This window comes from Narcine bancroftii, chromosome 2, assembly GCF_036971445.1.
Source record: "Narcine bancroftii isolate sNarBan1 chromosome 2, sNarBan1.hap1, whole genome shotgun sequence".
NCBI lineage: Eukaryota > Metazoa > Chordata > Chondrichthyes > Torpediniformes > Narcinidae > Narcine > Narcine bancroftii.
In genome coordinates this window covers 69913871-69941726 of record NC_091470.1, presented here as the reverse complement: position 1 = coordinate 69941726, position 27856 = coordinate 69913871, and the positions used below count along the sequence as shown (strand labels likewise).

Here is a 27856-nt window from a genome sequence, read left to right as displayed (position 1 = left end):
ATTGAGAAAGTGGAGGCTTCGCAGCGGACAGCACTGATACAAGAGAGATAACTGCAAATGGGCGTCGCTAATGTACTTGTAACTCAATACTTGGAACTTAACAAATGCGGATATTACAAGCGATTCTTGGATCAAAATTAAACCAATCAAATGGACGAATTGCTATCTCGCGTATATCCTACTAGACAGGTCCGGTTTAAAGAGAGGTAACCCTGACTTCACCCATCATCCGAGGACGGGCATCACAAGGCATGCACCAGAGTCGACCAATGCAAAGAATGCACTTGCACTAAACAGAGCCCTGAAGATGTTCCAACTTTAAAGTGCGAGGTCTCAGCGCATTCGGCCAATGTTAAGGCTGGCCGAGGAGCTGCACGGCCGTCTAAACGTGCTATGGGCGCAAGAGATGGCTGTTGGCACTCTTACTTCATGAGCAGAATTGGGCTCCGGGCCAGCTCACGCCGGGTTACTTTCCATCGTTCGGTTTCCGAGGCGCTAGGATTTGTCAGAAGCTGGGGCTAGAGACTTCAATGCCAGTAGCTCCATTCTCCTTGGCAGACAGAATCTTCGACTTCGCGTAGCCAAGAAGCCAGTGTTCAGGATGGTACAATGTGAGAACTCCAGCACGGTGCACAAGGATGGCCATGTCATGAGTAGCATTCTGCTCTTTTCCGCTGGGCTGATCGGAAACATCATTGCGCTGTTAATTCTCTACAAACACAAGATGGACACCAGGCGGAATGTGTCTGTCTTTTACATTCTAGTCACTGGGCTCGTGGTGACCGACCTCCTGGGGAAGTGCTTGATCAGCCCAGTGGTGTTCGTGTCCTACGCTACCAACCGCACCTTGAAAGCCCTGTCAAGCCATAACAGCCTGTGCGATTACTTCTCGTTTACCACGTCCTTCTTCGGTTTGGCCTCGATGTTCTTCTTGTTTGCCATGGGTGTGGAATGCTGGCTATCCATAAACCACCCTTTCTTTTATCAGAATCACTTCACCAAGCGCCGGGTGATTATTATCTTCCCCGCTGTGTACTTAGGCAGTCTGTCAATTTGCTCGATGCCTTTCATGGGATTGGGCAGTACCAAACAGTATTGCCCGGGGACCTGGTGCTTCTTTAACATGGCCAAAGATGAAAAGAAGTCTGCATTCTTCTCGGTGCTTTACGCGACCCTCATGGTGATTCTTATCGCCGCCGTGTTGGTGTTCAATACTACCGTGGCCATAAACTTGACCAAAATGTACAAGCAGAGACAAAGGAGCAAGTCGAGCTTAAGGGGCAGCCGCATGAAGCGCTTCACACACTATGAGGAGCTGGACAATCTTATCCTGTTACTTCTCATGAACGTAATCTTCCTCATCTGTTCTCTACCTCTCACGGTAAGCTACCTCTTCCCAAAACACACACACACACACACGCACGCACACACACACACACACACACACACACACACACATTGCCTCCTACCAGCTGACTTCCAAAATATTAAAAGAACAACTTAAGCAAGAGTCTGCTCCTCCACTGGCAGTTGTGCAATTGCGGAACGCGTGCTCAGTTGCTCGTCCCTCAGTATTTTTAGTCTACAGTATGTTAAGAACTGGAACAGGCATACTTACAAAATTTGCCCAAGTCACCAAGCTCAGAAATATAGGAAGAATTAGGAAGATTTTACTAGTGGATAAATGATTGCATTTAACCGAATTTACAGTGAGGTAAACAAGAAGGCTGTTGAAAAGGTTTGGTGAGTGAGGAACGGTAGCATCAACTAAACCAGTCAAACTTTCGATTTCCTTAAATAATCGCTGTGCCAGAAGTCCTGTCATTATTAAGAAATGACTTAAGGTTGTACGTGAGTGGAAAGAAAAAGCTTGAAAAACCACTGTTTTAATCGTAGCTAATTCGTGATGTGCACGATTTCATGACTTCCAAAGGAAATAGACCAATGACAATTTTTCTCAAGCAAAATATTTCAGTAACATTTGGATCTAGAGCAGTAGTTCTCAATCCTCCCTTCCCACTCACATCTCACCTTAAGAAATCCCTTATTAATCACAGAGCACGTATGGCATAGGGATTACTTAAAGTGATTGAGGGGGGGCATTTTGAAAACCACTTGAACTAAACGTTGCAATGCTAAAGAGCTGTTGAAAAAAATATACTGGTTAGAGAAGTATACCGGGCTCATGGTACTTATATTGTTCAGGGGAAAAACACAATGCTGCAGAAACTCAGCAGGTCAGTCATCTTTATATAGCAAAGACATTTAGGGCTTGATGAAGAGCTATATACAGAAACTCACCAGGTCAAATAATGTTCTTTATATGGCCCTTCATCAAACCCGAAAAATTATATATCTTTATCTTTGCTATATAAAAATGACTGTTTGACCTGCTGAGTTTCTCCAGCGTTGTGATTTTATTTCAATCACAGTGTCTGCAAACTTTCAGGTGTCAAGTCAGAGTGGACTTATGAATAATGAAAAGCTTAAATTTGACAAGGACCTCAGGGAAATGTACTGTATTAGAAAACATGTTGTGTGAAGATTGAAGAGACACTTTCTAAAAGTTTTCAGTGGGTAAATATGGGAAAACTCTTTCCTATATATGAAAAATAAATAAAAATAATCAAAGCAGAGAGATTTAAAATGACTGGCAAAAAATCCATTAAAAATGTAGTCAGGATTTACGATGAACTGGATCACTGTGTTTGAAAGAGGTAAAAAAGCATATTGTATAATTTTCAAATAGGAGTTCCTTTATGAAAATTGGGAAAGAAGGACTAAGATTTGAAAGGGGAATTTGTAGTTAAATGAGCAGCCTAGTTTATTAACATCAAATGTCATAATCTTCATAGTTTTTTTGCAAACGTTTTTTTCAATATGTAATGTGCCAGCAAAATCATACATTAACTACGGGAAATGAAGCCTTCTCCAAAAAGGCAGATTTAGCATGAGGGGAATAAGGAGTTTGTACTTTCTCCCCATATCTGCATGGGTTTTCCCCTGGGGCTCTGGTTTCCTCCCACCCTTCGAAACATACCAGGAGTGTAGGTTAATGAAGTGTAAATTGGGTGGCACGGACTCATGGGCTGAAGTGGCCTGTTACCATGTATCTTGGGTAAACTTATACCTCTCATTTTGTTCGTTTTAGATTGGGTCACAGTGTTTGAGCTACCGAAAGAAAATAGACACACACACCGAGAGCAGTTCAGTTTATACAAATGTTTATTACAAATTCAAAAGCTGATTTCACACTACAATATGCAAGCCCTTCCCAACTATACTTATCAATGCTTGGACTGGTCCCAACTGCTGAAGCGAGGCAACGACTGCACACTTGTAGTTGGTTGTCAGGGCGCCGGTAGCAACTTCTCCACCTCCCCTGACCGGGACGTTGGCTGGACTCCAGAAGTTCTTCTTGATGAGAGATGTTGCCACCTCTTGGAGAGTCTCAAACTTCAGCAGCAGGACCATGACTTATATTACCCAAAAACTGCTTACCCAAGCACCTATTCCCAGCACAGCAAGAAAGATAAGCGACCAAGCTAGCATGCTAGGCTATTAACGAATAACATAATTTTCAGCTTATCACTTTGAATACAATGGTTTATTTTGCATCAAGGCTAGGCCTCTGACAGTCTGTGACCAAAACAAGCAGGAAGATTAAATGTTCTTGGTACACAGATGTCCTTTCTTCAGATAACAGCATCTCTGGTCCCTTGGTGGAATTTAGCTTATGTCTGCTGATTCAAAAACACAAGCAGATTCTCAGCCTTGCAGAACCCAGAGCTGCAAGTTTTAAAAAAACAGGTTAGAATCTTCCATTACACCATGCTGTATGTCTAAATTTAAACATATAAAATGTATTTCTATTTTCAGAATTTGAATATTTTCAAAAACATCTGAATATATATGTCCATGCTGCATAATAAAATGATTGAAAACCTCTGCTTTTAATTTTTCTAAACATAAACTGGGACTATAAACAGAATTTCTCATTTTCCACTTATCTTGATTTTGTTGTTAAAAACTTTGACATAATATTCTGTGCTTTTATGTATAGAATAAAATTTCCCAATAAATTTGCAGAAATTTATGTGTATACATTTTGAGGTGAAATACAATGAATTGACATAAATATGTAGCATGTTGAGGACTGAGACTGTGGAACAATTTTTTCTCAACCCCAATGAATGGTTTTCCGTTTGGGAGAGAGCAAACATTACCATTTATTTCAGAATTACACACTACTGTCATAAGTGAGAGTATAATCTGTACATTACCCAGTTGATGCTAGAAATCTGAAATAAAACTATAAACTATCTAAAACACAACGACATCAAAAGCATTTTGACACTCAATATATCCAACATCTAGTAGTCATGAAATCTCTTGACATTTGAAATAAAATATTTCAAACACCATGCAGTAATTCCATGAATAAAAAATCTGGAAATTTCCTTTCTAATGTAGTGTAAAATAAACATGCTACATAGTAGTCATACCAAGAAATTCAGTCACTAATATTGAATTAAGTCTGCACACACCATGTAATTCAAGCATCAACAACATCTCATCTAATTAATGATATGATCCAATACATCATTACAGGCATCTACTTTATTTATTTTTTGCCCATTTAATACATTATGTTTGTACAGAACTTATTCATAAGTAAATACCTCTCAGCTGAAGGTCCTTCTGATAGACTACCTTTGAGATTTTCTTAGGATTCCAATATCACCCATCATTTTAAGAGATCAACATTAGATGTAGAGTTCAAATGAAATTCAACCAGTTAATTGTACAAGACCATAATTTTTTTTCAGTTAATTCTATTTGGCTCACCCGAATGTGAGTGCATATGTTTAGAAATGTGTATTGTAAAATTTATATCCTTTTCCTGTTCAATGTGAGGAGCTTCTTCTACTCTGTTCATGCATTATTGCTGAGAGAGTGACAAAGCATTTGAAGAAATAGGAGCTCATCAGAGAGTTATACAGCACAGAACAGGCTCTTCAACCTAACTCATCTATACTGACCAAGTTGGTATTTTGTCCATATCCTCTGAACCCTTCCTATCCACATATCTCTCGAAATATCTTTTGAATGTAGTAATTGTACCTAGATTCATAGCTTCCTCTGGCACCTCTATACAGATGTGGACTGCCCTCTGAGAGAAAAGGATGCACCTCGGATCTTACCTAAGTCTCTACCCAGAGGGGAAAAATTGTGAATATTCACTTCATCTATGACCCTCATGTTTTATAAACTTTTATAAGATCACCCTCAGCCTCCAATGAGATAGAGAAAGAAAATTAGGATGGATAAGTAAGGTTGATTCTTTTTAGTAAGTTTTAGATGAAAAAAAATGTCAATTGACATTGAATATGTTCTGTTATACTGAGTGGGAGTCTATCCCTTTACAAAGCCAAATGTCTATAATGACTGTCTGTCACCTCTCTGTACAGCTCTGATAAATTAGAACGTTTGCCAGATTCTGATAAACTACATAATCACTTCATTCAAGCAACAATAAATGATTGAAACCAAATTTTCAATGCAAGTCTGTATGCCTCTAATTTTCTTTTTTGTAAAACTTTATTTATTTGAAAAATCATTAGTAATAATACAGCATACATTCCACAAAGACAATTTTATATAAGTATATATAAAAAAACAGTAAGAAAAAACAGAAAAATAAGAGAAAAAAGAAAAAAAATGTTTACAAATTAAATCCCCACCCAACCTCCCACCCCATCAGTTAGGTCTCTTAAGGAAAGCCAAAAACATATAAACTGAAACTAAGAATATATAATAAATCAAAGTACATCTAAATTCATATATTCCAAATATGGTAACCATTTATTAACAAAAAAAGAATAATTCTCATGCAAATTATATGTAATTTTTTCCATAACAATGCAAGCTTTCAGTTCATTATGCCATTGCACAATGTTAATCACTATATTATCTTTCCATGTACTTGCAACACATTTTCGAGCAACAGACAATGCTAAGCGTACAAATGCAATGTGAAATTTATCCAACCCTAAACCCTTTAAAGGAACCATATAACCCATTTAAAAAATAGATGGATCTAATGGTAACTTAATAGCATAATTTTTTTCCAAAATTAACCTAATTTCTTCCCAAAATAGTTGAACATGAACACAAGACCAAACAGCATGTAAAAAGGTACCAATACACACACCACATCTAAAACAAGAGTCCAAATTAAAACCATATTTTTTCAACTTCTCTGGAGTTAAATACAGCTGATGTAAAAAATTATAATTAACTATTCCATATCGCACATTCGTCAATTTAGTGAAACTATCATAACACATATTCACCCAATAATTTTCTGGAAAAACAAAAGCTAGATAATTTCCCCTTTTAAGCTTAGACTTGTCCCATTCTGGTTTATCCATATTATCTTTTTTTTTAAACTTTATTTATTCGTTCAAAAAACAAATAATATATGACATATGCAGCAGTTAAACATGAACATGAACTTTTTTTATATATATATAGAAAAAAAAGAAAAAAAAGAAAAGAAAAGGACCCCCCCCTTCAGCCAACTCTCCTAAGGAGAGCCATAAAAAAAGAAAGAATATTAAACAAAAAGTTAAATATACATATTAAAATCTAGTCAATATAAATTGAAATGTTAATATTCCGAGTATAACAGCCACTTATTAATAAAAAAATTATAATTATCATGTGAAACATTTGTAATTTTTTCCATTATTAAACAATATTTCATCTTATTATGCCATCTATTAACATAAATCATATTTGTATCTTTCCATGTACTACCAATACATTTTTTTGCTTCGGATAAAGCTAAATATACAAAAGCAAGCTGGAACTTATCTAATCCCAAACCTTTCAGAGGTTGTAAATTACCCAATAAAAATACTGTTGGATCTAAAACTATTTTAATCTTATACAGGTATTCTAAAAACGATTGAATTTTCTTCCAAAAAGATTGTATATGTATACATAACCAAACAGCATGAAAAAAAGTTCCAACTGTATCATCACATTTAAAACACAAATCTGATTCATTAAAACCAAATTTTTTTAAATTTTTCAGGTGTCAAATATAATTGATGTAAAAAATTGTAATTAATCATTGCATAATGTGCATTTATCAATTTAGTTACACTATCATAACAGATATCTAACCAATTATCTTCAGAAAAAATAAAAACAATATCTGCTTCCCATTTAATTTTAGATCTATCCCAACCCTTTTTATCCATACCATCCTGTAATATTTGATTCACAGATACTAAATGTTTTAGTATAGGCACATTATATTGTTGTAACAAATTTATATTCCACCTAAACAAAAATTGATGTATTTCAAATTCAGAAATACTTGCCATCTCAATTTTAGCCCAACGAGGAGGCTGTACCAAATCCATCAATGAACTAATAAATTTAAGTTGGGCTGCTTCATAATAATTTTGAAAATGTGGTAAACGTAGTCCCCCATACTCACATTTCCAAGTTAATTTATTCAAAACTAGTCTTGAAAATTTACCCCTCCATAAAAACTCCCTAACCATTTTATTCAAATCTCCAAAAAAAAGTTATCAAGTAAATACGGAATAGATTGAAACAAATATTGTATACGCGGAAAGATATTCATCTTAATTGTATTTATCCTTTCCATTAAATTAATAGGTAAATCTTTCCATTTAATCAAATCAGTTTTAATTTTTTTCATTAACAGAGCATAATTTAATTAATATAAAGATTGATAATTAACATTCAAAATTATACCCAGATATTTAATTCAATCAGTCCACTTCAAATTAATAATATTCTTATAAACTGAATAATCTCCTTCACTTACCGGTAATATTTCACTTTTTTCCCAATTAACTTTATATCCAGAAAGACATCCATATTGTATTAAACATTCCTTCAAATGCAAACTACACCAATACATCATCAGCAAATAAATTAATTTTATACTATTCATCTAAAACTTTCATACCTTGTATCTGTGTATTTTGTCTTATCAACTGTGTTAAAGGTTCAATCACTAACGCAAACAAAGCTGGTAATAAAGGACAACCTTGTCGAATTGATCGAGTTAACTTAAAAGATTCCAAAATCAAACAATTCGTCAATACTCTAGCTACCGGTTTACTATATAGAGCCCTAATCCAACCAATAAAAGAAGGACCAAACTTAAATTTCTCCAAACCTTTAAACAAAAAATTCCATTCAACTCTATCAAATGCTTTTTCTGCATCTAAGGATATCACCATCGGGTGATCTAAAGATTGTCAAAATCTATTAATCAAACTAATCACGCACAAAACATTATCTGAAGCATATCTATTCTTTATAAAACCTGTTTGATCAATATGAATCAACTTTGGTAAAAATTTAGCCAATCTATTCACTAATATTTTAGCTATTATTTTATCATCTACATTTAACAAAATTGGTCTATATGAAGATACTTGCAAATATATTATCTTATAGCACTTGGTACATAACTGAAATATAACCCTTTTATGGTATAGAAGAAATCAAAGATTCAAATTCTGTCAATACATGTAAAATCATCTCTCTACCATACATATCTTTCACCAAAGCTCGAAGTTGATAATAAACAAACAAAGAATATTCAGCAATATCAAAACGCTCTTTCAATTGATTAAAAGAAAGAAACTGTCCTTCCACAAAACAATCCTGTAATGTCTTTATACCCTTAGAATCCCAACTCTTTAAATGATTATTAAACATTGAAAAAGGAATAAGCTGATTATTATATAAGGGAGTTAAGATTGACAATTTATCTTTTGATCCTAAAATCTTATTTTCCTTTGTCCATAATCTTTAATAAATGTTTTAATATCAGCATATTATATTCCCACAACAAATTTTCATTCCATCAAAATATAACTTGATGCACTTCGACTTCAGATATACAAGCCATCTCAACTTTAGCCCAAATTGGGGGTTGCTCCAAATCCATCAATCTACTAATAAACTTCAGCTGGGCTGCTTCATAATAATTTTTAAAATGGGGTAATTGAAGCCCACCTAATGCATACTTTCAGGTAAGTTTATATAACGCTACCCATGGTAATTTACCTTTCCATAAAAAATTCTCTCACAGCCTTATTTAGATCCTGAAAAAATCCCTTTGAAAGAGAGCACGATATTGATGGAAATAAATATTGAATATGGGGGAAAATATTCATCTTAATACAATTAACTTGACCAATTAAAGTTAACGGAAGATCTTTCCACTTAATTAAATCTGCTTTAATCTTTTTTAATAAAGGAGCATAATTTAACTTGTATAAAGATTGATACTCAGCATTTACAATTATTCATAAACATTTAATTTTATCAGACCATTTCAATTTTATAATATTTTAATATTCTGAATAGTCTCCTTCTCCAACTGGCAAAATTTCACTCTTGTCCCAATTAACCTTATAACCTTATAATAATGTTCCATATTGTAATAAACATTCCTGCAAATGTGGCAATGATTGTTCTGGGTTTGTTAAATCTATCAAAACATCTTCTGCAAATAAATTAATCTTGTACTCTTCATCCATAACTCTCATCCCTCTTATCTGTTCATTCTGTCTGATTGTTTGAGTTAATGGTTCACAGAAATGCAAACAGGGCTGGTGACAATGGAAAACCTTGTCGGGTTGAACGCATCAATTTAAACGATAAAGAAACTTGACCATTTGTCACCACCCTAGCAATCAGGTTCATACATAAAACCTTAACCCAACCAATTAAAAAAAGGGACAAATTTAAACTTCTCTAATACCTTAAATTAAAAATCCTATTCGACCCTATCAAAGGCTTTTTCCACATCAAGCGCAAACAGTGGTTGGGCTGCTGTCGATATGCATTGACCAAACTAATCAATTGAAGAATATTATCTGATGCATTTCTATTTTGAATAAAACCTGCTTGATCAACATGTATCAATTTAGGTAAATACTTGGCAAGTTGGTTTGCCAACACTTTTGCTATAACTTTATAATCTACATTCAATAAAGAAATAGGTCTATACGAAGACACTTTCAACAGATCTCTATCTTTTTTCAGGATTACAGTAATTAAGCACTAGAGCAAGATTCTGTTAATTCGTGCTCTTCAGTCACTTGTTGTAATATCTCCTCATAAAAGGTTTTATAAAATTCCACTGAGAATCCATCGTCGCCTGGTGACTTCCCATTTGGCATCTCCAATTCTGTGAACGGAGCTTCCAGATCCATAACATCCTCCTCTTCTAATGCTGGTAATGTTAACTTAGATAAATAAGAATCAATGGAACCATTATCCTGTTTCCCCTCAGAAGTATATATTTTTTTATAAAATGAATAAAACTGATCATTAATTTCCTGAGGTTTATAGGTAACTGTTGAATTATTTTTTACAGCATTAATAGTCCGTGAAACCTGTTCCGTCTTTAACTGCCATGCAAGTACCTTATGTGCCCGCTCACCCAACTCATAATAACGCTGCTTAGATCAATTAATTAAATGTTCAAATTGATAAGTCTGCAACGTATTATAATGCAATTTCAAATTAGCCAAAGCCTCTTTTTTTATCTTCTGTCACTTCCTTCTGAAATTTCTTCTCCAATTCATCAATTTGCTTTTCTAATTCTACACTTTCTGCCATATACTGCTTCTTAACTTTAGTAGTGTAACTAATAATCTGTCCTCTTAAGTAAGCTTTTAATGCATCCCATAACACAAAATGACTTTCTACTGAATTAGCATTCTCAGTCAAGAACAAAGTAATCTGTTCTTTAACAAAGGTAACAAATTCTGTTTTTTTCAACAACATTGTATTAATTCTCCATCTATAAGATGAACGTACCACTTCTGGACTTACACATGAAAAAAATAATAAAGAATGATCTGATATAACCCTGCTTTTATATTCTGCCTGTAATACTCTTCCTTGTAAATGTGCCGATACTAAAAAAAATTTATTCTAGAAAATGAATCATGTCGAGACGAATAAAAAGAGAAATCCTTCTCTGTAGGATTGACCCTTCTCCAAATATCCACCAAATTTAAATCCTTCATCAAGACCCCAATTTGTGTCACCATCTTTGATTTCTTTATACTTTTTGGAGATCTATCCAGCAAAGGGTCCAAGACACAATTAAAATCTCCTCCAACTAAGATATTTTCATTAGCTTGATTTAACAACAAAAAAGCATCTGAAATAAAACACTCCTCGTCTACGTTAGGTGCGTAAACATTAAGCAAAGTCCAAGATTCAGCAAAAAATTTTACAATTCACCCTTAAAACCCTTCCAGCATTTCCTTCTATAATTTGCAATTCAAAAGGCAAATTCTTATGAATTAAAATTGCTACACCTCTTGCCTTAGAATTAAATGAATTAAAAAACACATGCCCAACCCAATCTCTCTTCAATTTCAAATGTTATTTTTCAGTCAAATGTGTTTCTTGTAAAAAGGCAATATCAATGTTCATTTTCTTGATAGAAGCCAAAACTCGCTTTTGCTTAATCAGATTATTTAACCCCTGAACATTAAAAGTTGCAAATTTCAAATTAGACATCCTTATAAACTAACAATATAGTCCCTTACTACAAAATATCGCTCCCCTTATAGTAACTTAGGACCACTATCCCTCTCCTAAATATTCTTAGGAAAAAAAGTTTAAAAATTTTGACTATCCCCAAAAAAAACTTCCCAAAGGTAGTAACGCCCTAAAAAACTGAGTATGGTAAACCCCACTAGTGGCGGATGACTATCAAAGATTTCAGTGCTATCCACCCTCCCCAGCCAGAAATACATTGTTCACATCAACACAATCCAATACTGTAAATATATTCAACCCAATGACTCCATTCCCAATGATTGTTCCAGATCTTCAATGTCAATAAGACTTTGTGTTAAAACTTCTTTCTTTCCATTCTTCCCGTTCTTTCCATTCCCATACCGATTTCCATTTGTCTTCTTTTTAGGTGACAGTGGCAAAGATCTTCCATGTCCTCGCAAATCTGGTAATGAATTAGCAAAAATTAATGCGTCATGGTCATTCTCAAAAAATTGAGATTGAAAGTTACCATAAAAGACTTTTAAGATGGCAGGGTATCGAAAAGCACAGTACCTCTTTAGCTGAATTAAATTCCCGTCATCGCCTAATAATCTCCTAACTCAGATCTGCGTAAAAAAAATACTCTGTTACTTTGAATCATCAATGGAGATTGACTTTGTCGAGCCTTCTGTTCCACCAACCGTAGTATCATTTCTCTGTCCTGGTAGTTCAGACAACACCTGGAAATCCAATTCTTGAAAAATTTTATTGGATCAGACCCTTCAATGTCTTCTGGGAGACCCACAATTTTCACATTATATCTCTGACTTTGATTTTCCAATGAATCAACTTTTTTCATTAAGTCTTTCTTCTGGATTCCCCAATCCACAAAAGAATCTTCCACTTTCTCCATCTTTTCCCTATTACGTTCAACTTGATTTTTACATTCAAGGAAAGATATATCAATTTTTAAAAAATTTCTTGCACTGTATCCGCTGATTTAATACATTTATTAACATCATTCTTAATTGTAGATATATTTTTAGATATATTAGATATTTTAGTTGTCACATCCAGAAATCCTTGAGTCATTTGTTTAAACATATTGTCCATTTGATAAGCAATCCCTTCCAGGACTGTACAAACAGACTCCATTCCAGATTTCAGTTCCACATTTTGAGCCCTACCTTCTCTAACCTCCACCTCCAATTGTTCCTTTGAGCTGCTCGTTAAAGGTAGGTCTTCCTCTTCTTCCAGCATTATCGGTCCCCTCCTGGTGCGGCTGTGGGTTTGTACACCTGGCGGCGGCATCCTGACCATGTCAGGACTGTGGGGCCCCCCCACAGTCCAGTAATTCGTGGACCCTTGGAGCGCCGCGCATGGCTGGTAAGGCCAGGGACTGCGCAGAGACAACTTCCGATGCCATTCTGTGCGTCCCCAGTCCACCCGACAGCAGCCTGGGCTCAGACCTCTTCTCTCAGCCGGGTCGCCTGCGCGCCTGACATCGCGGACACGCGATTCGACCCTGACCGAGCTCGTCATCATGCCAGCGCCATCTTGTGGAGGCAAGATCGGCGCTGATGTAATACTCAGTCTGGCAGGAGTTCTCTGTGTTTGGACGTTCCAAACATCGAGTCCGTGGCTTCAGTTGAACAGGTAGGCCTCAATTCTTCAGCATTTTTAAAAGGTAATTTCTTCTGTGGTTGAGTTTTTGTTTTTTTCACATTAGCAGCTATTATGACCCACTAATGTTCCCAAAAGTAAAATTACAACTTTTAATCACTTTTATAAACTTTAAAGATGGGTGCTTAAAAAACTGGCTGAGGAAAGGTGGGATCGCATGTCTGTCCTCTACGCCATCTTGCCACGCCCCTCTGCCTCTAATTTTCTCATGTGCATATTGAAACTTTCAATGTATATGTCAACTGACACAAGACATATATCTTTCTGCTTCTAGTATCTTATCCAAACCACAAGGAAAGATCTTTGTTTAGCTCTCCACTTCTAAATGTCTCACTATGTCACAGGAAGAGATACAGGAGCATAAAAACCAGGACTGCCAGACTGGGAAACAGCTTCTTCCTGCTGTGGAATAATTCTAGAATTATGTAAATTATATTGAGCAGGAAAGGGCTTTGGCAAATACTAGAGCGCATCGGATGTCCCCCAAAGTTCCTCAACATGATTATCCAACTGCACGAAAACCAACAAGGTCGGGTCAGATACAGCAATGAGCTCTCTGAACCCTTCTCCATTAACAATGGCGTGAAGCAAGGCTGTGTTCTCGCACCAACCCTCTTTTCAATCTTCTTCAGCATGATGCTGAACCAAGCCATGAAAGACCCCAACAATGAAGACGCTGTTTACATCCGGTACCGCACGGATGGCAGTCTCTTCAATCTGAGGCGCCTGCAAGCTCACACCAAGACACAAGAGCAACTTGTCCGTGAACTACTCTTTGCAGACGATGCCGCTTTAGTTGCCCATTCAGAGCCAGCTCTTCAGCGCTTGACGTCCTGCTTTGCGGAAACTGCCAAAATGTTTGGCCTGGAAGTCAGCCTGAAGAAAACTGAGGTCCTCCATCAGCCAGCTCCCCACCATGACTACCAGCCCCCCCCACATCTCCATCGGGCACACAAAACTCAAAACGGTCAACCAGTTTACCTATCTCGGCTGCACCATTTCATCAGATGCAAGGATCGACAATGAGATAGACAACAGACTCGCCAAGGCAAATAGCGCCTTTGGAAGACTACACAAAAGAGTCTGGAAAAACAACCAACTGAAAAACCTCACAAAGATAAGCGTATACTGAGCCGTTGTCATACCCACACTCCTGTTCGGCTCCGAATCATGGGTCCTCTACCGGCACCACCTACGGCTCCTAGAACGCTTCCACCAGCGTTGTCTCCGCTCCATCCTCAACATCCATTGGAGCGCTTTCATCCCTAACGTCGAAGTACTCGAGATGGCAGAGGTCGACAGCATCGAGTCCACGCTGCTGAAGATCCAGCTGCGCTGGATGGGTCACGTCTCCAGAATGGAGGACCATCGCCTTCCCAAGATCGTGTTATATGGCGAGCTCTCCACTGGCCACCGTGACAGAGGTGCACCAAAGAAAAGGTACAAGGACTGCCTAAAGAAATCTCTTGGTGCCTGCCACATTGACCACCGCCAGTGGGCTGATAACGCCTCAAACCGTGCATCTTGGCGCCTCACAGTTTGGCGGGCAGCAACCTCCTTTGAAGAAGACTGCAGAGCCCACCTAACTGACAAAAGGCAAAGGAGGAAAAACCCAACACCCAACCCCAACCAACCAATTTTCCCCTGCAACCGCTGCAACCGTGTCTGCCTGTCCCGCATCGGACTTGTCAGCCACAAACGAGCCTGCAGCTGACGTGGACTTTTACCTCCTCCATAAATCTTCGTCCGCGAAGCCAAGCCAAAGATGTAAATTATATTGATACAGTATATATTTATTTTGGATCGAAAGTATGTATGTAATTTGTGCGTAAGATGTATTGCGTGTCTGTGTTTGTTTACTATGGTCTGGAGATATGCTGTTTCATTGGGGTGTATATGTATGTGTACAATCCGATGACAATAAACTTGAAATTGAGAGCTAACAAAATGACATTTCCTTAAAATGTTCAAAAGCAATGTTTAGTGGGTGGGGAAGGGAATGGGAAGGAGGGAGGGAAGGGAGGGGGGCAAAGGGGAGAAAATGACACTGTGTATATTCAAGAGGGAAATATTTATGTGTATTTTGGTCAATATGGTTCATAGTGTGAAAAATAAAAAAATTTTAAAAATTAAAAAAATGTTCAAAAGCATGTAAATGAATCTCAAGAGAAAGCTATTAATTTACTATTTCCATAGAATCTTCATCTTTCGTGCAGATGATTCACACTCACCTCTACCCACATAACAACACAACTGAGAAGCATCACCGTGATGCCCAGACATTCTCAATCTATATTTGGGTATGTCTTCCCAGGACTCCACTCAAACTTTATGGCCTCCCTTTCCTGTGAAGCAGTCAAGTTTTGGTTTCTTCTAACTGCATAAAAAACATTAAAATATTTATGTTATGTGAGGTGAAAAGAAAGCAAGGCTTTTACTTAAATGTGATGTGGCCCCCAGCAGGGCTGAGGGGAACCATGCAGACCCAGTTGAGAATGGTTCATTTATACTTCATTCATCTGAGGACAGCTAATCTTGCATCCTCTTTTAAAATTTGTCAATAGTCCCTCATTATGTTGATGTGAAAGATATGACTTGGTAACACTATCAGTACAACACAATTGTGGTAACGTCCAAGTAAAATCACTTTGTTCTTTTTATTTTCATAACATGTATTTTTGCTCTTCCAATGTTTCCCTGTTGTTTCTCTTATTTTAACTGTTGTTATCTTTTTTTCTGACCTGTCTTATTATCATTCATTCCAAATTATCTCATTGGCAATGAGGATTCCAAATTATCTCAACAATCATGTCTCCATCCATACCCCTTTACTTTTTCAGTTCAGTAGTGAGTGAGACCTGTATCTGTATGTATCTTTGTGCACTAGCGTATTGATGGGGGGGGACAGGGGGGGTCTGCCCCAAGCACCAGCCTGAGGGGGTCGCCAAAATCATAAAAAAAGGGACACCAGAAAGTAAGGGATGAGGCTAATGCAATTTTGATGCATTCTCTGTGAGAAAAAAATGCCAGAATCTTTTATTACATTTTTCAGTTCTAAGAAATAATAAAGCATTGATTAATCTGTTTCAGGGAGCTCGCCCTGTTGTATTAATCTGTTTCAGGGAGCTCACGCTGTTGTATATTCAAATTGAGCAGACCAAGCAAGCAAAAAGGTTCGTCAATATTCAGTGGTTCTTAAAATTTGGTTTTATACCTGCTGTACACGATGAACATGCACTTTTTTGCCTATTATGACAACAGACTCTGCCAAATATATCAATGAAAGCAGGCCGTCTTGAAGCTCATTCGAGGGTAAAATATCTTAAGCATGTCAATTTGAAATTGGAATATTTTAAATCACTGAAAGAGAAGTTTGAAAATTAATTAAAATCACTTCATTATTCACTGCGCAAACTACAGCCCTGAATCGTACCCTTGAAGCTAGCTATGAAATTTCTCTGCTAATAGCAAAACATGGGAAGAATCATACGACTGGGGAGGAACTGATTAAACCCGCAATATCATTGATTTTCAAAACAGTTCTGCAAAAGGATGACAAAGATGTCCAAGCAATGCCATTGAGTAATAGTACTGTCTGCAACAGAATAGATGACATGGGTCAAGATATTGAAAAACAGCTTATTGAGAAGCTAAAATCATGAAAGTTCTCAATACAACTGGATGAATCTACCATACAGGACAGTGAGACTCTGTATTTTGAAATATGTGAGATATATTGATCAAGAAGAGTTTCAAGAAGAGATGTTGTTTTGTGAATCATTTGAAACAACCATTACTGCAGTTGATATCTACAGCAAGTTCAAAAATTATTTGGATGAAAATGAAATACCAAAAGAAAACATTGTATCTTGTGCTGCAGATGGTGCACCTGCTATGATGGGTAAAAAAAAACCAAGATGTTTAAAATGAATGAAGGATGAAAATCTAAATGTTTTGGTTGTGCATTGTGTTATCCACCGAGAAAACTTAGTTGCCAAGAGAGTTTCCCTCGTTCTACACGAGGTACTGAATTCTGTGATCAAAGTTAATGCCAAATGTGATCGTCTGTTTAAGCAGTTTTGTGTTCATAAAAATGCAGAACATGTGAGATTATTGCTTCACACTGAAGTAAGTTGGTTGTCAAAGGGAAACTGCTTCAAAACATCTATGGAACTGTTTGATCTCCTCAGCAAATTTTTGAAGGACAAACCTGAAATGAAGTTCTTGCTAACAACAGATGGCAAAATTTATGTGAGTTACCTGATGGACATTTTTGAGAAACTAAGTACATTGAACAAGTAACTCCAAGTCGCAAAGATGGTGCTCGTTGATGCAAAAACAAAGATATCTGGATTGATGACACTTCTAGAATTATGCCAAAGGAATATTTCTGCAAGAAATTTCAGTCAATCCTATTGGTTGAAAAAGTGTGAGGTAACTAATGCTGCTACAAACATCATTGTTGACCATTTAAAAATGTTTGTTACCAACTTCAATGATAAATATTATGATTTAAAGGCAATGGATTTTCCCTTTTGGTTAACTCAGCCATTGCTGGTGGACTTATTTGAAGTTCTAGTGCAATACCAAGAGGAGTTATCTGAGTTGCAACATGATGAATCTGCAAAAGCACTGTTCAAAGTGAAAGGAACCATGATGAGGCTGTCTGACAAGATCGAAAAATACCCAAACTCGACTACTTTAGCAAGGGAACTATTGATACACTTTTCATTGTCTTATTTAGTAGAATGTGGCTTCAGTGCTGTTAGCGATTTGCTACAAACTAAGAGAAAGTGACTGGAAATTACAAAATGTGGAGATTTAAGGTTGAAACTAACAAAATTAGTCCCTTGAATCAAAAAAATCTGCAGCCAGTGTCAGGGGCAAGGTTTCCACTGAAATGACGTCAATTGTTACATGTGCGTTTGAGATGGATGACATATTGAAGTAGAAGTTGAATATGAAATATGTGTTCCAGTGTATTCCTGACCTTAATTGCATTGAATTACACTTGCCGTAAATTATTTAATTAAAATTTCTTTTGAATATATAACTTTTTTCCACTAATGATGGGGGCGTACATTTTTTTGAAAAATTAAGGTCAGGCCTAGGGCAAAAAAAGCTTGAGAACCACTATGTAACTAGTCAGTACATAAAAATGAAGAACTCATAAATGTATTAAGACAAAAAATACACGAATTAGAGGAGCTCTTGAAATACAAAGCTGAAGGGACCTTGAGATTTTTGAAACAAATTCCATAATTGTGCAGAAGTTAAAGGCAGAACTGACCAGCATCCATAACTATGGATATTGGGGAGGGAATGTACCACTGATACTCTTTTCCAGGAGTTAGGACAGTAGGCATCATTCCCACCCTTACACATTACTGGTATGAATCTGTCTTTTAGAAATGTTCCCCAAATTATTTGAATAACAATATCTGCATTGAAACCTACAAAGTCTAGATATGATGCAAATATTACATTATCTAAAGAATGGAAGAAACATCAACTTTAGAATATAATTCAAGGGAAGGAGGCATGCAAATTATTTGTATTATAGAATTCTCAGGCAGAAAAAACTGGTACTTTTACAGAAACTTATAATCAAATGTAAATAATACACCACATTCCATGAATTTAGCAGTAAAGAATTTCAGATTAGCACTACAGGTATTTGGGGAATGTTTGCAATCATTCAAATGCCTTTGCTCTGACTGCACATTTGACAAGAATGTAAGAAAGTGAAGCAGATGAAGACTAATAAACCTCTCATTCTTGCTTCATCATTTGATAGTAGAGGCCTCACCTTCGTCCCCCATCACCCACACCTCAACAAGTTCTGCACAATCCATGACGCCAAACTCTTCTTCTGACAGTTCCGTTTCAGTGTCCACTTCTACAACCAAGATTCTCCACCCCCATCACAAACCCCTTCTACGTTAAACCTTCCTCCTCCTGGACACCTTATTCCAGTCTTGTGCCTGCTCTGGACCTTCATATTTCCAACTGCCACCAAGACATCATCCATCTCGATCGACTTCACCACTCCACTCACTCATTTCAATCTCACCTCTTCAGAACGCCTTGTCCTCCACTTTCTCCACACTAATCTCCAACTCACCATCAAATCCACAAAGGGTGGCACTGTTGTGGTCTGGAGTACTGATCTCTTTCTAGGAAGACATTAGACAACTCTCAAACATCTTCTCTTCATTATCTCAACATCAGGACCCCACCAAAACTCATCAAACCACTGTCTCTGAACTCATCACTTCCAGTCTTCTCCCTAGCATGGCCTCTAACCTCATTGTTTCCCATCTTTACACTGTCCAGTTTTACTACCTTTCCAAGATCCACAAACCCATTGTTCCTGTGTGCTCCTGTCTCATCGAACTGATATCAGCCAACCTCAACTCTGTTTTGTCCCCCCCGGTCCAGTCCCTCCCCACCGACATCCACAATACTTCACATGCCCTCCATCACTTTAACAATGTCCAGTTCCCTGAACTCAACAACCTCATCTCTACCATGGATATCCAATCACTATACACTCCATCTCCATACTGAAGGCCTCAAAGACCTTAGTTTCTCTCTCAACAACAGATCCAACCTCTCGCTAGCAGAACGTCCTCACTCTCAATAACCTTCTTTGATTCATCCCACTTTCTCCAAGACAAAGGAGTAGACATGGGTACCTGAATGGGCCTCAGCTATGCCTGCCCTTTTGCTGGCTACTTGGAGGAGTCCATGCTACCATGCTACAAGCCTACCCAGGTAAAACCCTGAAATTCTTCCTCCACAACAGCTACAACTACTTTGATGCTGTCTCATGCATCCATGATGAGCTCATCGACTTTATCCACTTTACTTCCAACTTCCACCCAATCTCAAATCCATTTGGTCCACCTCTAGCACCACTGTCCCCCTTTTTGATCTATCTCTATCTTGGGAGACAAACTCTTGACAGACATCTTCTACAAACCCATAAACTCCCACAGCTACCTCAACTCTACCTCATTACACCCTGTCTCCTGTAGGGATTACATTCCTTCATCTCCACCCAAACTGTTCCCAGGATGAGCTCATCCATGCCAGATCATCAGAGATGTCCTCCTTCAAATAATGTGGCTTCCCCTCTACCACCATCAACTCAGCCCTCACTTGCATATCTTTCATTGCCTGCACATCAACCGTGGCCCCCTCCACCCCCATGCGCAACAAGGATAGGATTTCCCTTGTCCTCACCTACCACCTCACCAGCCTCCACATCCAACATATTTCCACTAATTTCACCACCTACTAAGTGATTGAACTACATGACACATCTTCCCTTCTTCTCCCCACTCCTCCTTCTGCAGGGACCCTTCCCTTCATGACTCCCTTGTCCATTCCTCCCACCCCATCAATCGCCACCTTGGCACCTACCTTGTAACAGCAGGAGGTCCTCCATTTATGCCCCACACTATCAACTGGGGACTCCAAACAGCCCTTCCAAATTAAGCCACACTTCACTTTTGAATCTGTAGAGGTCATCTATTGCATCTGGTGCTTCTGTTGTGGTCCCCTCTGCATCAGAGAGACTGTACACAGATTGGGAGATCACTTTGTTAAGCTCCTTGGCTCTGTCTGGTGCAATATCAGGGATGTCCCAGTGGCCATCCATTTCAACATTTCAACAGTCATACCCTTGCTGGCATGACTGTCCATAGTTTCATGCACTGCCAGATTTACACCATCCACAAATTGGAGGAACAGCACCTCATATTCTGCTTGGGCACCTTCCAACTGGGTGGCATTAACATCGACTTCTCTGATTTCCGTTAGCCCAAAAACTCCCCACCCCCCAGTCTTTCCCTATGTCACCTTTCCTCAAGATCTGACTCTCTCCCTCTCTTCCTTTTTCCCTCTATCTCCTTTCCCCCAGCTCTGCTTCCACAGAGACAAAAATAAGCCTCCCCCTTCCCCAGTCAATTCTCACCTTTCCTCTCTCCAGTGTCCCATCCATATTAATTAACATTTTTTGTCTCTTGGTCTGTATTTCTCCCCCTGCTCATTTTTCCCTCTACAACCTTTTAATTTAGGTGCCTGACTGCTTTTTACTCATACCTTAAAAAAGGGCTCAGGCCCAAAATATTGGTTATATATCTTGACCTCCTATGGACTCTGCAAGACCTGCTAAGTTCCTCCATCATTTCTGTGTTTTTTTTTCCCACTATCACAGTGTCCTGTAGATCTTCATGTTTCACTTCTGTCAATAGAGGGGCAAACCATCATTGTTCCAGTACATATATTCAGGGTGATTCAATTTCTCTCTTCTTTGTCAGAATTGAAAAGCATTAAGTAACTTTAGATGAATCAACAAATCAAAAGCAATTTGGAGATTAACAATATTATGAACCATAGGATCTACTCAATTCTCATTTTAAGTGTACATTGTACAGGCAATTTTCCATGTTTGCCCTGCCACTCTGGAGTCTCTATGAATGAAATTGTATGAGGGCTTTAGTTATGATGTCTAGAATCTACAAAATGATTATAGACTGATCTCTTTATAACAAAGAAAGCTACTGTTAAGTTTATCACAGATTTTCATAATAATGAGGGTTTTCAATTGAAACATTCTGCAGTTGCTGATGCTAATTTGCACTAACCCAATTTTTTGGAAAAGTAACAATATTTCATTTGCATTCTGCTCTCCCAGAGTTGTAACATCATAAACGTTTTGTTGACTACAGTGTGATATACATGTATCTTTCTTTCCTTTCTTTGGCTTGGCTTTGCGGACGAAGATTTATGGAGGGGTATGTCCACGTCTGCTGCAGGCTCGTTGGTGACTGACAAGTCCGATACGGGACAGGCAGACACGGTTGCAAGGGAAAATTGGTTGGTTGGGGTTGGGTGTTGGGTTTTTCCTCCTTTGTCTTCTGTCAGTGAGGTGGGCTCTGCGGTCTTCTTCAAAGGAGGTTGCTGCCCGCCGAACTGTGAGGCGCCGAGATACACGGTTGGAGGTGAGATCAGCCCACTGGCGGTGGTCAATGGGGCAGGCACCAAGAGATTTCTTTAAGCAGTCCTTGTACCTCTTCTTTGGTGCACCTCTGTCTCAGTGGCCAGTGGAGAGCTCGCCATATAACACGATCTTGGGAAGGCGATGGTCCTCCATTCTGGAGACGTGACCCACCCAGCGCAGTTGGGTATAATGTATAAGGTTTATATATTCATTGCAAGTGAAGTTTGTTCAGTGTATGTACGTTTCCGATTTTCCAAAAACCACTCACCAAAATTCTCAGTTATCCAAAAAATTTTGGTGGCAACAAGATATCACAAATTGAAAAAAAAATTTCTTAAATTTATGCATTTATCTTATTTTGTAAGCAGAGATCACATTGTTTTTGGTAATTACACATTATTTCATGTTGAAAAATCTTCCTTTTTTTTGTTTAATTGCAGATATTCTGCTAATGCTACTGGACTGCTTAAAGCAATTTCTCAGTTATCCAAAAAATCTGGTTAACTAAAAAAACGTCTGGTCCCAAGCATTTTGGATAATCAGAAACATACTGTATAGTGTTTTTGTCTTTTGTTTTTCTTAAACGGTTTATTCTTAATGCAGGTGTATTAGTTAGGCCCTATAGAAGGCAGTCCCAAGCACTGGAAAATACACTTATCCCACATCTACCAATCCCCATTGGTGTTGGATACCAGGGGTTTTACTGTCCTTCATTCAACATATTATAATTTTAAAACAATAGCCAAATATGTTGAATTGTCCATTTAACTGGAAAAAGTTATATATTTTAAGTGTATTACGTTATGCATAAACTACTACTTTCCTCAGAGATTCCCAGATTATTTCATTGATTCTGCCCACCTCGGAAAGATTTGTGTCAGATTTATTTTTACTCTAATTACAAATATTGAATGAAAGCATCATACCGTATATTTCAGCAAATAAGATGACCCGAGAAGCACCCAAAAAAAAACCGCCAAAAACAGGGGTTGTCTTATAGTCCAGATATAAAAATGTGACATTAAAATTCTACTCAAAATGCCACTCGATTGGTTCCATAACCACTCAGACCCCAGCCTACAACAATTTTTTAAGCTACCGGTAGATTAGAATTTTTTTTTATTTTAAAAAAAAGCACATCTAAAATCCTTCAAAATCACTACCATCATCTGATGCAAAGAATTCAGCAAAGCACATCTGGAGTCTCACTGTTTACACAGTCATCATACGGTTACATGGTCTATACTTCTGGCTTGCAATTTTATTGCCTTTCGTGTCAAAATTTATGGGGGTTTTGTTCATGTTTCCAATATTTGATAATGGAAACTGGCGTTTCTGCCACTAACGTATAATAAACTGTTGAAAACTGATAACTTTATGATCAAGATCGTTTGGTAGTTTCTGAGCAATTTTTGTTTTTTGTCGTATTACCAGATTTTTCCTGTTCATGAAATGGCTGCACCAGCCTACTGTACCTTTAAAATCTCTACTTTGTTCTGGTTTGACCTTGCCCACTTCAGTGCATGTGCTCTGATTTTATTTCTTGTGACTATGTAGCAATCTTGCCTCTGATCGAGTACCCATTCTGCAACATGATTTTCCAACTCTGGCCAACGAATGATACCTCTTCTCATCAAACATTATTTCTTTGATATTTTTCTTAAAACATCTTCATTCTTTCTCCACTCTCTTACCATCTTCACAGTTATATCAAATGTTCTTGCAGCAGCATATTTGGTAGATTCGTTGGTCACTTCAATGACTTTTAACTTAAAACTTGCTCCATACTTTCCTCATTTTGGTGGAGGTTCCATAATAACACCCACTTTCCGGCCACCCCAACAGCTTGGTCAACGTGACATCAGCTCAGTCAACACATGAATTTTTTTTTGGGGGGGGGGGCGTTGTCTTATACACTCGATATGATAAAACCATGAAATTCAGGCTGAAATTGGACCCGTCTTATCTGAAGGTCATCCTATATCCTGAAATATACGGTATTTATAATTTAACCCAGGTCGCCCTACTTCTTATCTTACTGTGCTCACAATCCTTCTATTTTTATGGAATGCACAAAGGCTCACCATCCTCCTTCAGTTTGAAAATGTGGCCCTTAACTAAAATGAGTATTCTTTAGGTCAAAAATGTAGAAATAAATTTTCGAGCAAAGCTAGTAGAGACACAGCAAATTATGCAGAATCTTTAAGCTGAAAATGATGTGCCTGAAACCTATCACTGTGTTTATGGTTTTGTGGGCTGAACTCAAGTTAATATTAAAATATTACAAAGTAGTATCAAACAGCAGATAAAATGCTTTCAGTTTAAAACTGGTTTTTCCAGTGTGAGGTAAATGATGTATTATGTTCAGCTTGTCCAGATAAGATATTAGAAAATAAAGTGAATAAAGCAAAGGTATTTTTGGATAACACTGTGACAACAAACATCACACAATGTTCTTTACCAGGAAGAATAAAAAAAATTAAAGAACCTGATTATGCAATTTTATTGTTATCTGTAATGAATTATTTAACAGGGGTTACTCCTGGATTGCAATTTTCAACGAAAACCAATATATCCCTCACTTTGTTAATATTGAAAGAGATTAGGCTATTTTTAATTACTTAATTTCCAATTCTTTTCTCCCTTATCCCTTAATATCTTAGATTCACAGAAATAAAATCCATTGTAGACTTAACAGAAACTATTAACCTGAATCAAATATTGCTTGCAGAATTGTTTAATTGTGATTAAGATAGATAGAAGGAAAATATTGTTGCTAGAAAATCAGTGGCGCCAAATATACTTGAGATTAGTCAGAGGTTGGGAAGCAGCTAACACAGAGGAAGTGGCATGATCCTCGTCCACTCACTGTCTCTGAAGGGACTTCCTTTCCTTTCTTTTTTTGCCTTTTGGCAAAATGGCACTGGACCATTGTGTGACTCTTAGCCTTTGAATGGGATGTAAAAACATGTTTTTCACTAAATCTGGATACACATGACAATGATGATACATTAAAATCTAATCAATATGTCCAAAATGAGCAAAGTACATTATACTCTACCTCTGGAATCCAGTTCCATTGACATTATTGAATGTTGCCTAAATTAATAACTTTTTTCAATGAAATCAGGAAACACTTCTGTATGTGAGAGATTTAAAGAAAGTTTAAACAATTCTGCAAGCAATATTTGATTCCGGTTAATAGTTTCTGTTAAGTCTACAATGGATTTTATTTCTGTGAATCTAAGATATTAAGGGATAAGGGAAAAAAGAATAGGAAATTAAGTTAAGGCATAGATTAGCCATGGCATCAATGAATGATGAAACTCTTGTCTGACTATTTGGCTCAAATGAGCCACCAGAAAAGGGAAAAATGACACTGTGGTGGAAGAAAGATAATAAGTTTTGAGACAATTTCTAAATACCAAATCCATTTAGAACACTTATGGAATGAAGAACTACAGTATATTATAAAAAGTAAAATGTTCAATCTTCCTATTACCCTAAATGACTGCAAACATGTTTTGAACCCTGATGTTTGCAACCATGAGTAGCGTGTGCATACCTACCGGTATTTCTTTTAAAGATTTCCACAATTCTGTTCTGTTCTACCAGATCAGACAGACAGCAGTGTTTTTCAGATATTTCTTTAACTGAGCACATTTAAAGTTATGTGTAATTTTGTGGATGTCTGAAATCTATCAATCTTTTTAAATATTTTAGATTCGTGCATATATTGGTGCATTTGCTCCTGACAACAGAGATGAAGATGATTTGATTGCCCTAAAGTTTGCTTCGGTGAATTCGATTGTTGATCCATGGGTTTTCATAATTTTCAGGACATCTGTTTTTCGGAAACTAGTTTTTTGTGTGCTGCAAACGTTTTTCCACAATAATGAAGTTAGAGTCAGTGTCTCCAGTTGAAAATTAATATTTGATAGACAAAATATTTTACTGTCTTGCCATTACTTTGATTTCTTAAAATGTAATACTATAATAATGGGCATTGCTTTAAATGGTAAAATTATTCATAATGATAATAGCTCTTAAGGTTCTGAGAGATATAATTCTCAAATTGGAACAGAGAATGCTAAGATTAATTTATATGCTTTGTAATATTCTACTTAGAAGTTGCAAACTATATTATTGAATGTTTTCATATACATTCCTGTGATTTGTATGCTTGTTAATGACTGTTGCCTCAACCATGAAGCTTTTCAAGAATAATATATTTAATGGACAATTTTCATTTCCGTTCTAAATTGAATGCTAGAATTGCTTTAAATGTGCATGAATCTCAACTTCAAATTGCTTGCTGTGTTCATTTTCTTAATTATTTATATATATCTACAAAATGCACAATTTCTTGACTCAATTATACCAACAGCATCTCCCAAGTGTGCAGCCTGTGCACCAAGATTCACAAATGAATTCCCTGCAATAGAAACTCCCTGTGGATCCTCTGAGAGGTTCACATCATCCTTGCCTCATAAATATATCACTGTGTTTTTAAAATTGTTGCAAGATCTATTCCTCGAACTCACAACTCAACAGCATTGTAGTATTTATTATCTTCACTGGAAGAAATTCAGCAGTTCAAGAAGTTGGAACACCACCATTTTCTGAAGAACAATTCAGCAAAGCCCACAAATGCAGATCTTGCCAACAATTTCCATATCCTGATCAATTATATTTAAAAAAGAGTGCACTAAATCCAGAGAAAACCAATGAATAACATCACAGTTTTGTCTTGTCTCTTGATCTCCAACTTTTAATGATGATGGTCAGATACTAGTCATAAAACGTTGCAATGTTTAAAATGTTTACACCAATGAACAGATTAATGAATGAATTAAAGGTAGATTTATGTTTGATTTTGTTCATTCTGTGAATGTGAAACCCTGTGAATTAATAACAATGCATGTGGTTTAAAAATCTTTATATCTTATCTCTCAAATATTTAATATTATGCATGTCTGTACTATATTTATGTATTTTTCTGCCTCTGATTCCTCCCCCTCCCTAAAAGTCTTATATCGTGTTGTATGAACTTTCACAGATGGCAATAACCTTGCCACAAGGCTCCTCATTACATACAAGATCAAATGTCCAAACATATATTGTAGAGGGATTACAGCATAAGACAAATTTATCCTCACCCAAATGTAACAGCATGTGGTGATTTTAAACCAGTCATTTGAGAGTTTACAAGGCTGGTAGTTCTAAAATAAATCCTGAACAGAATGTTGCATGGTAACATTGACTTTATAATGTGTGCATTGCTAAGTAATGTATATCATGTGAAATTCAGCCTCATACCAAAATGTATAAATTTATATCATGCTTCAATCATAGTTGGACTATTGTCTTCTCCATGTAAAGAACAGTTTTATAGTTCTATCTATGAATAAAAATATTCTTTCTTCTTTGGCTTGGCTTCGCGGACGAAGATTTATGGAGGGGGTAAAAAGTCCACGTCAGCTGCAGGCTCGTTTGTGGCTGACAAGTCCGATGCGGGACAGGCAGACACGATTGCAGCGGTTGCAAGGGAAAATTGGTTGGTTGGGGTTGGGTGTT

At 37.1% G+C, this 27856-nt stretch overlaps 1 protein-coding gene across 1 annotated transcript; it reads left to right on the top strand.

Moving 5' to 3' along the window:
• Positions 1-227: 227 nt before the first annotated feature.
• On the top strand, positions 228-27647 carry LOC138753704 (prostaglandin D2 receptor-like). The gene is given in 3 exon segments (XM_069917028.1): positions 228-1381; positions 26003-26143; positions 26145-27647. Coding segments are annotated over 3 exon segments (987 nt in total). The 5' UTR covers positions 228-601; the 3' UTR covers positions 26211-27647.
• Positions 27648-27856: the final 209 nt, after the last annotated feature.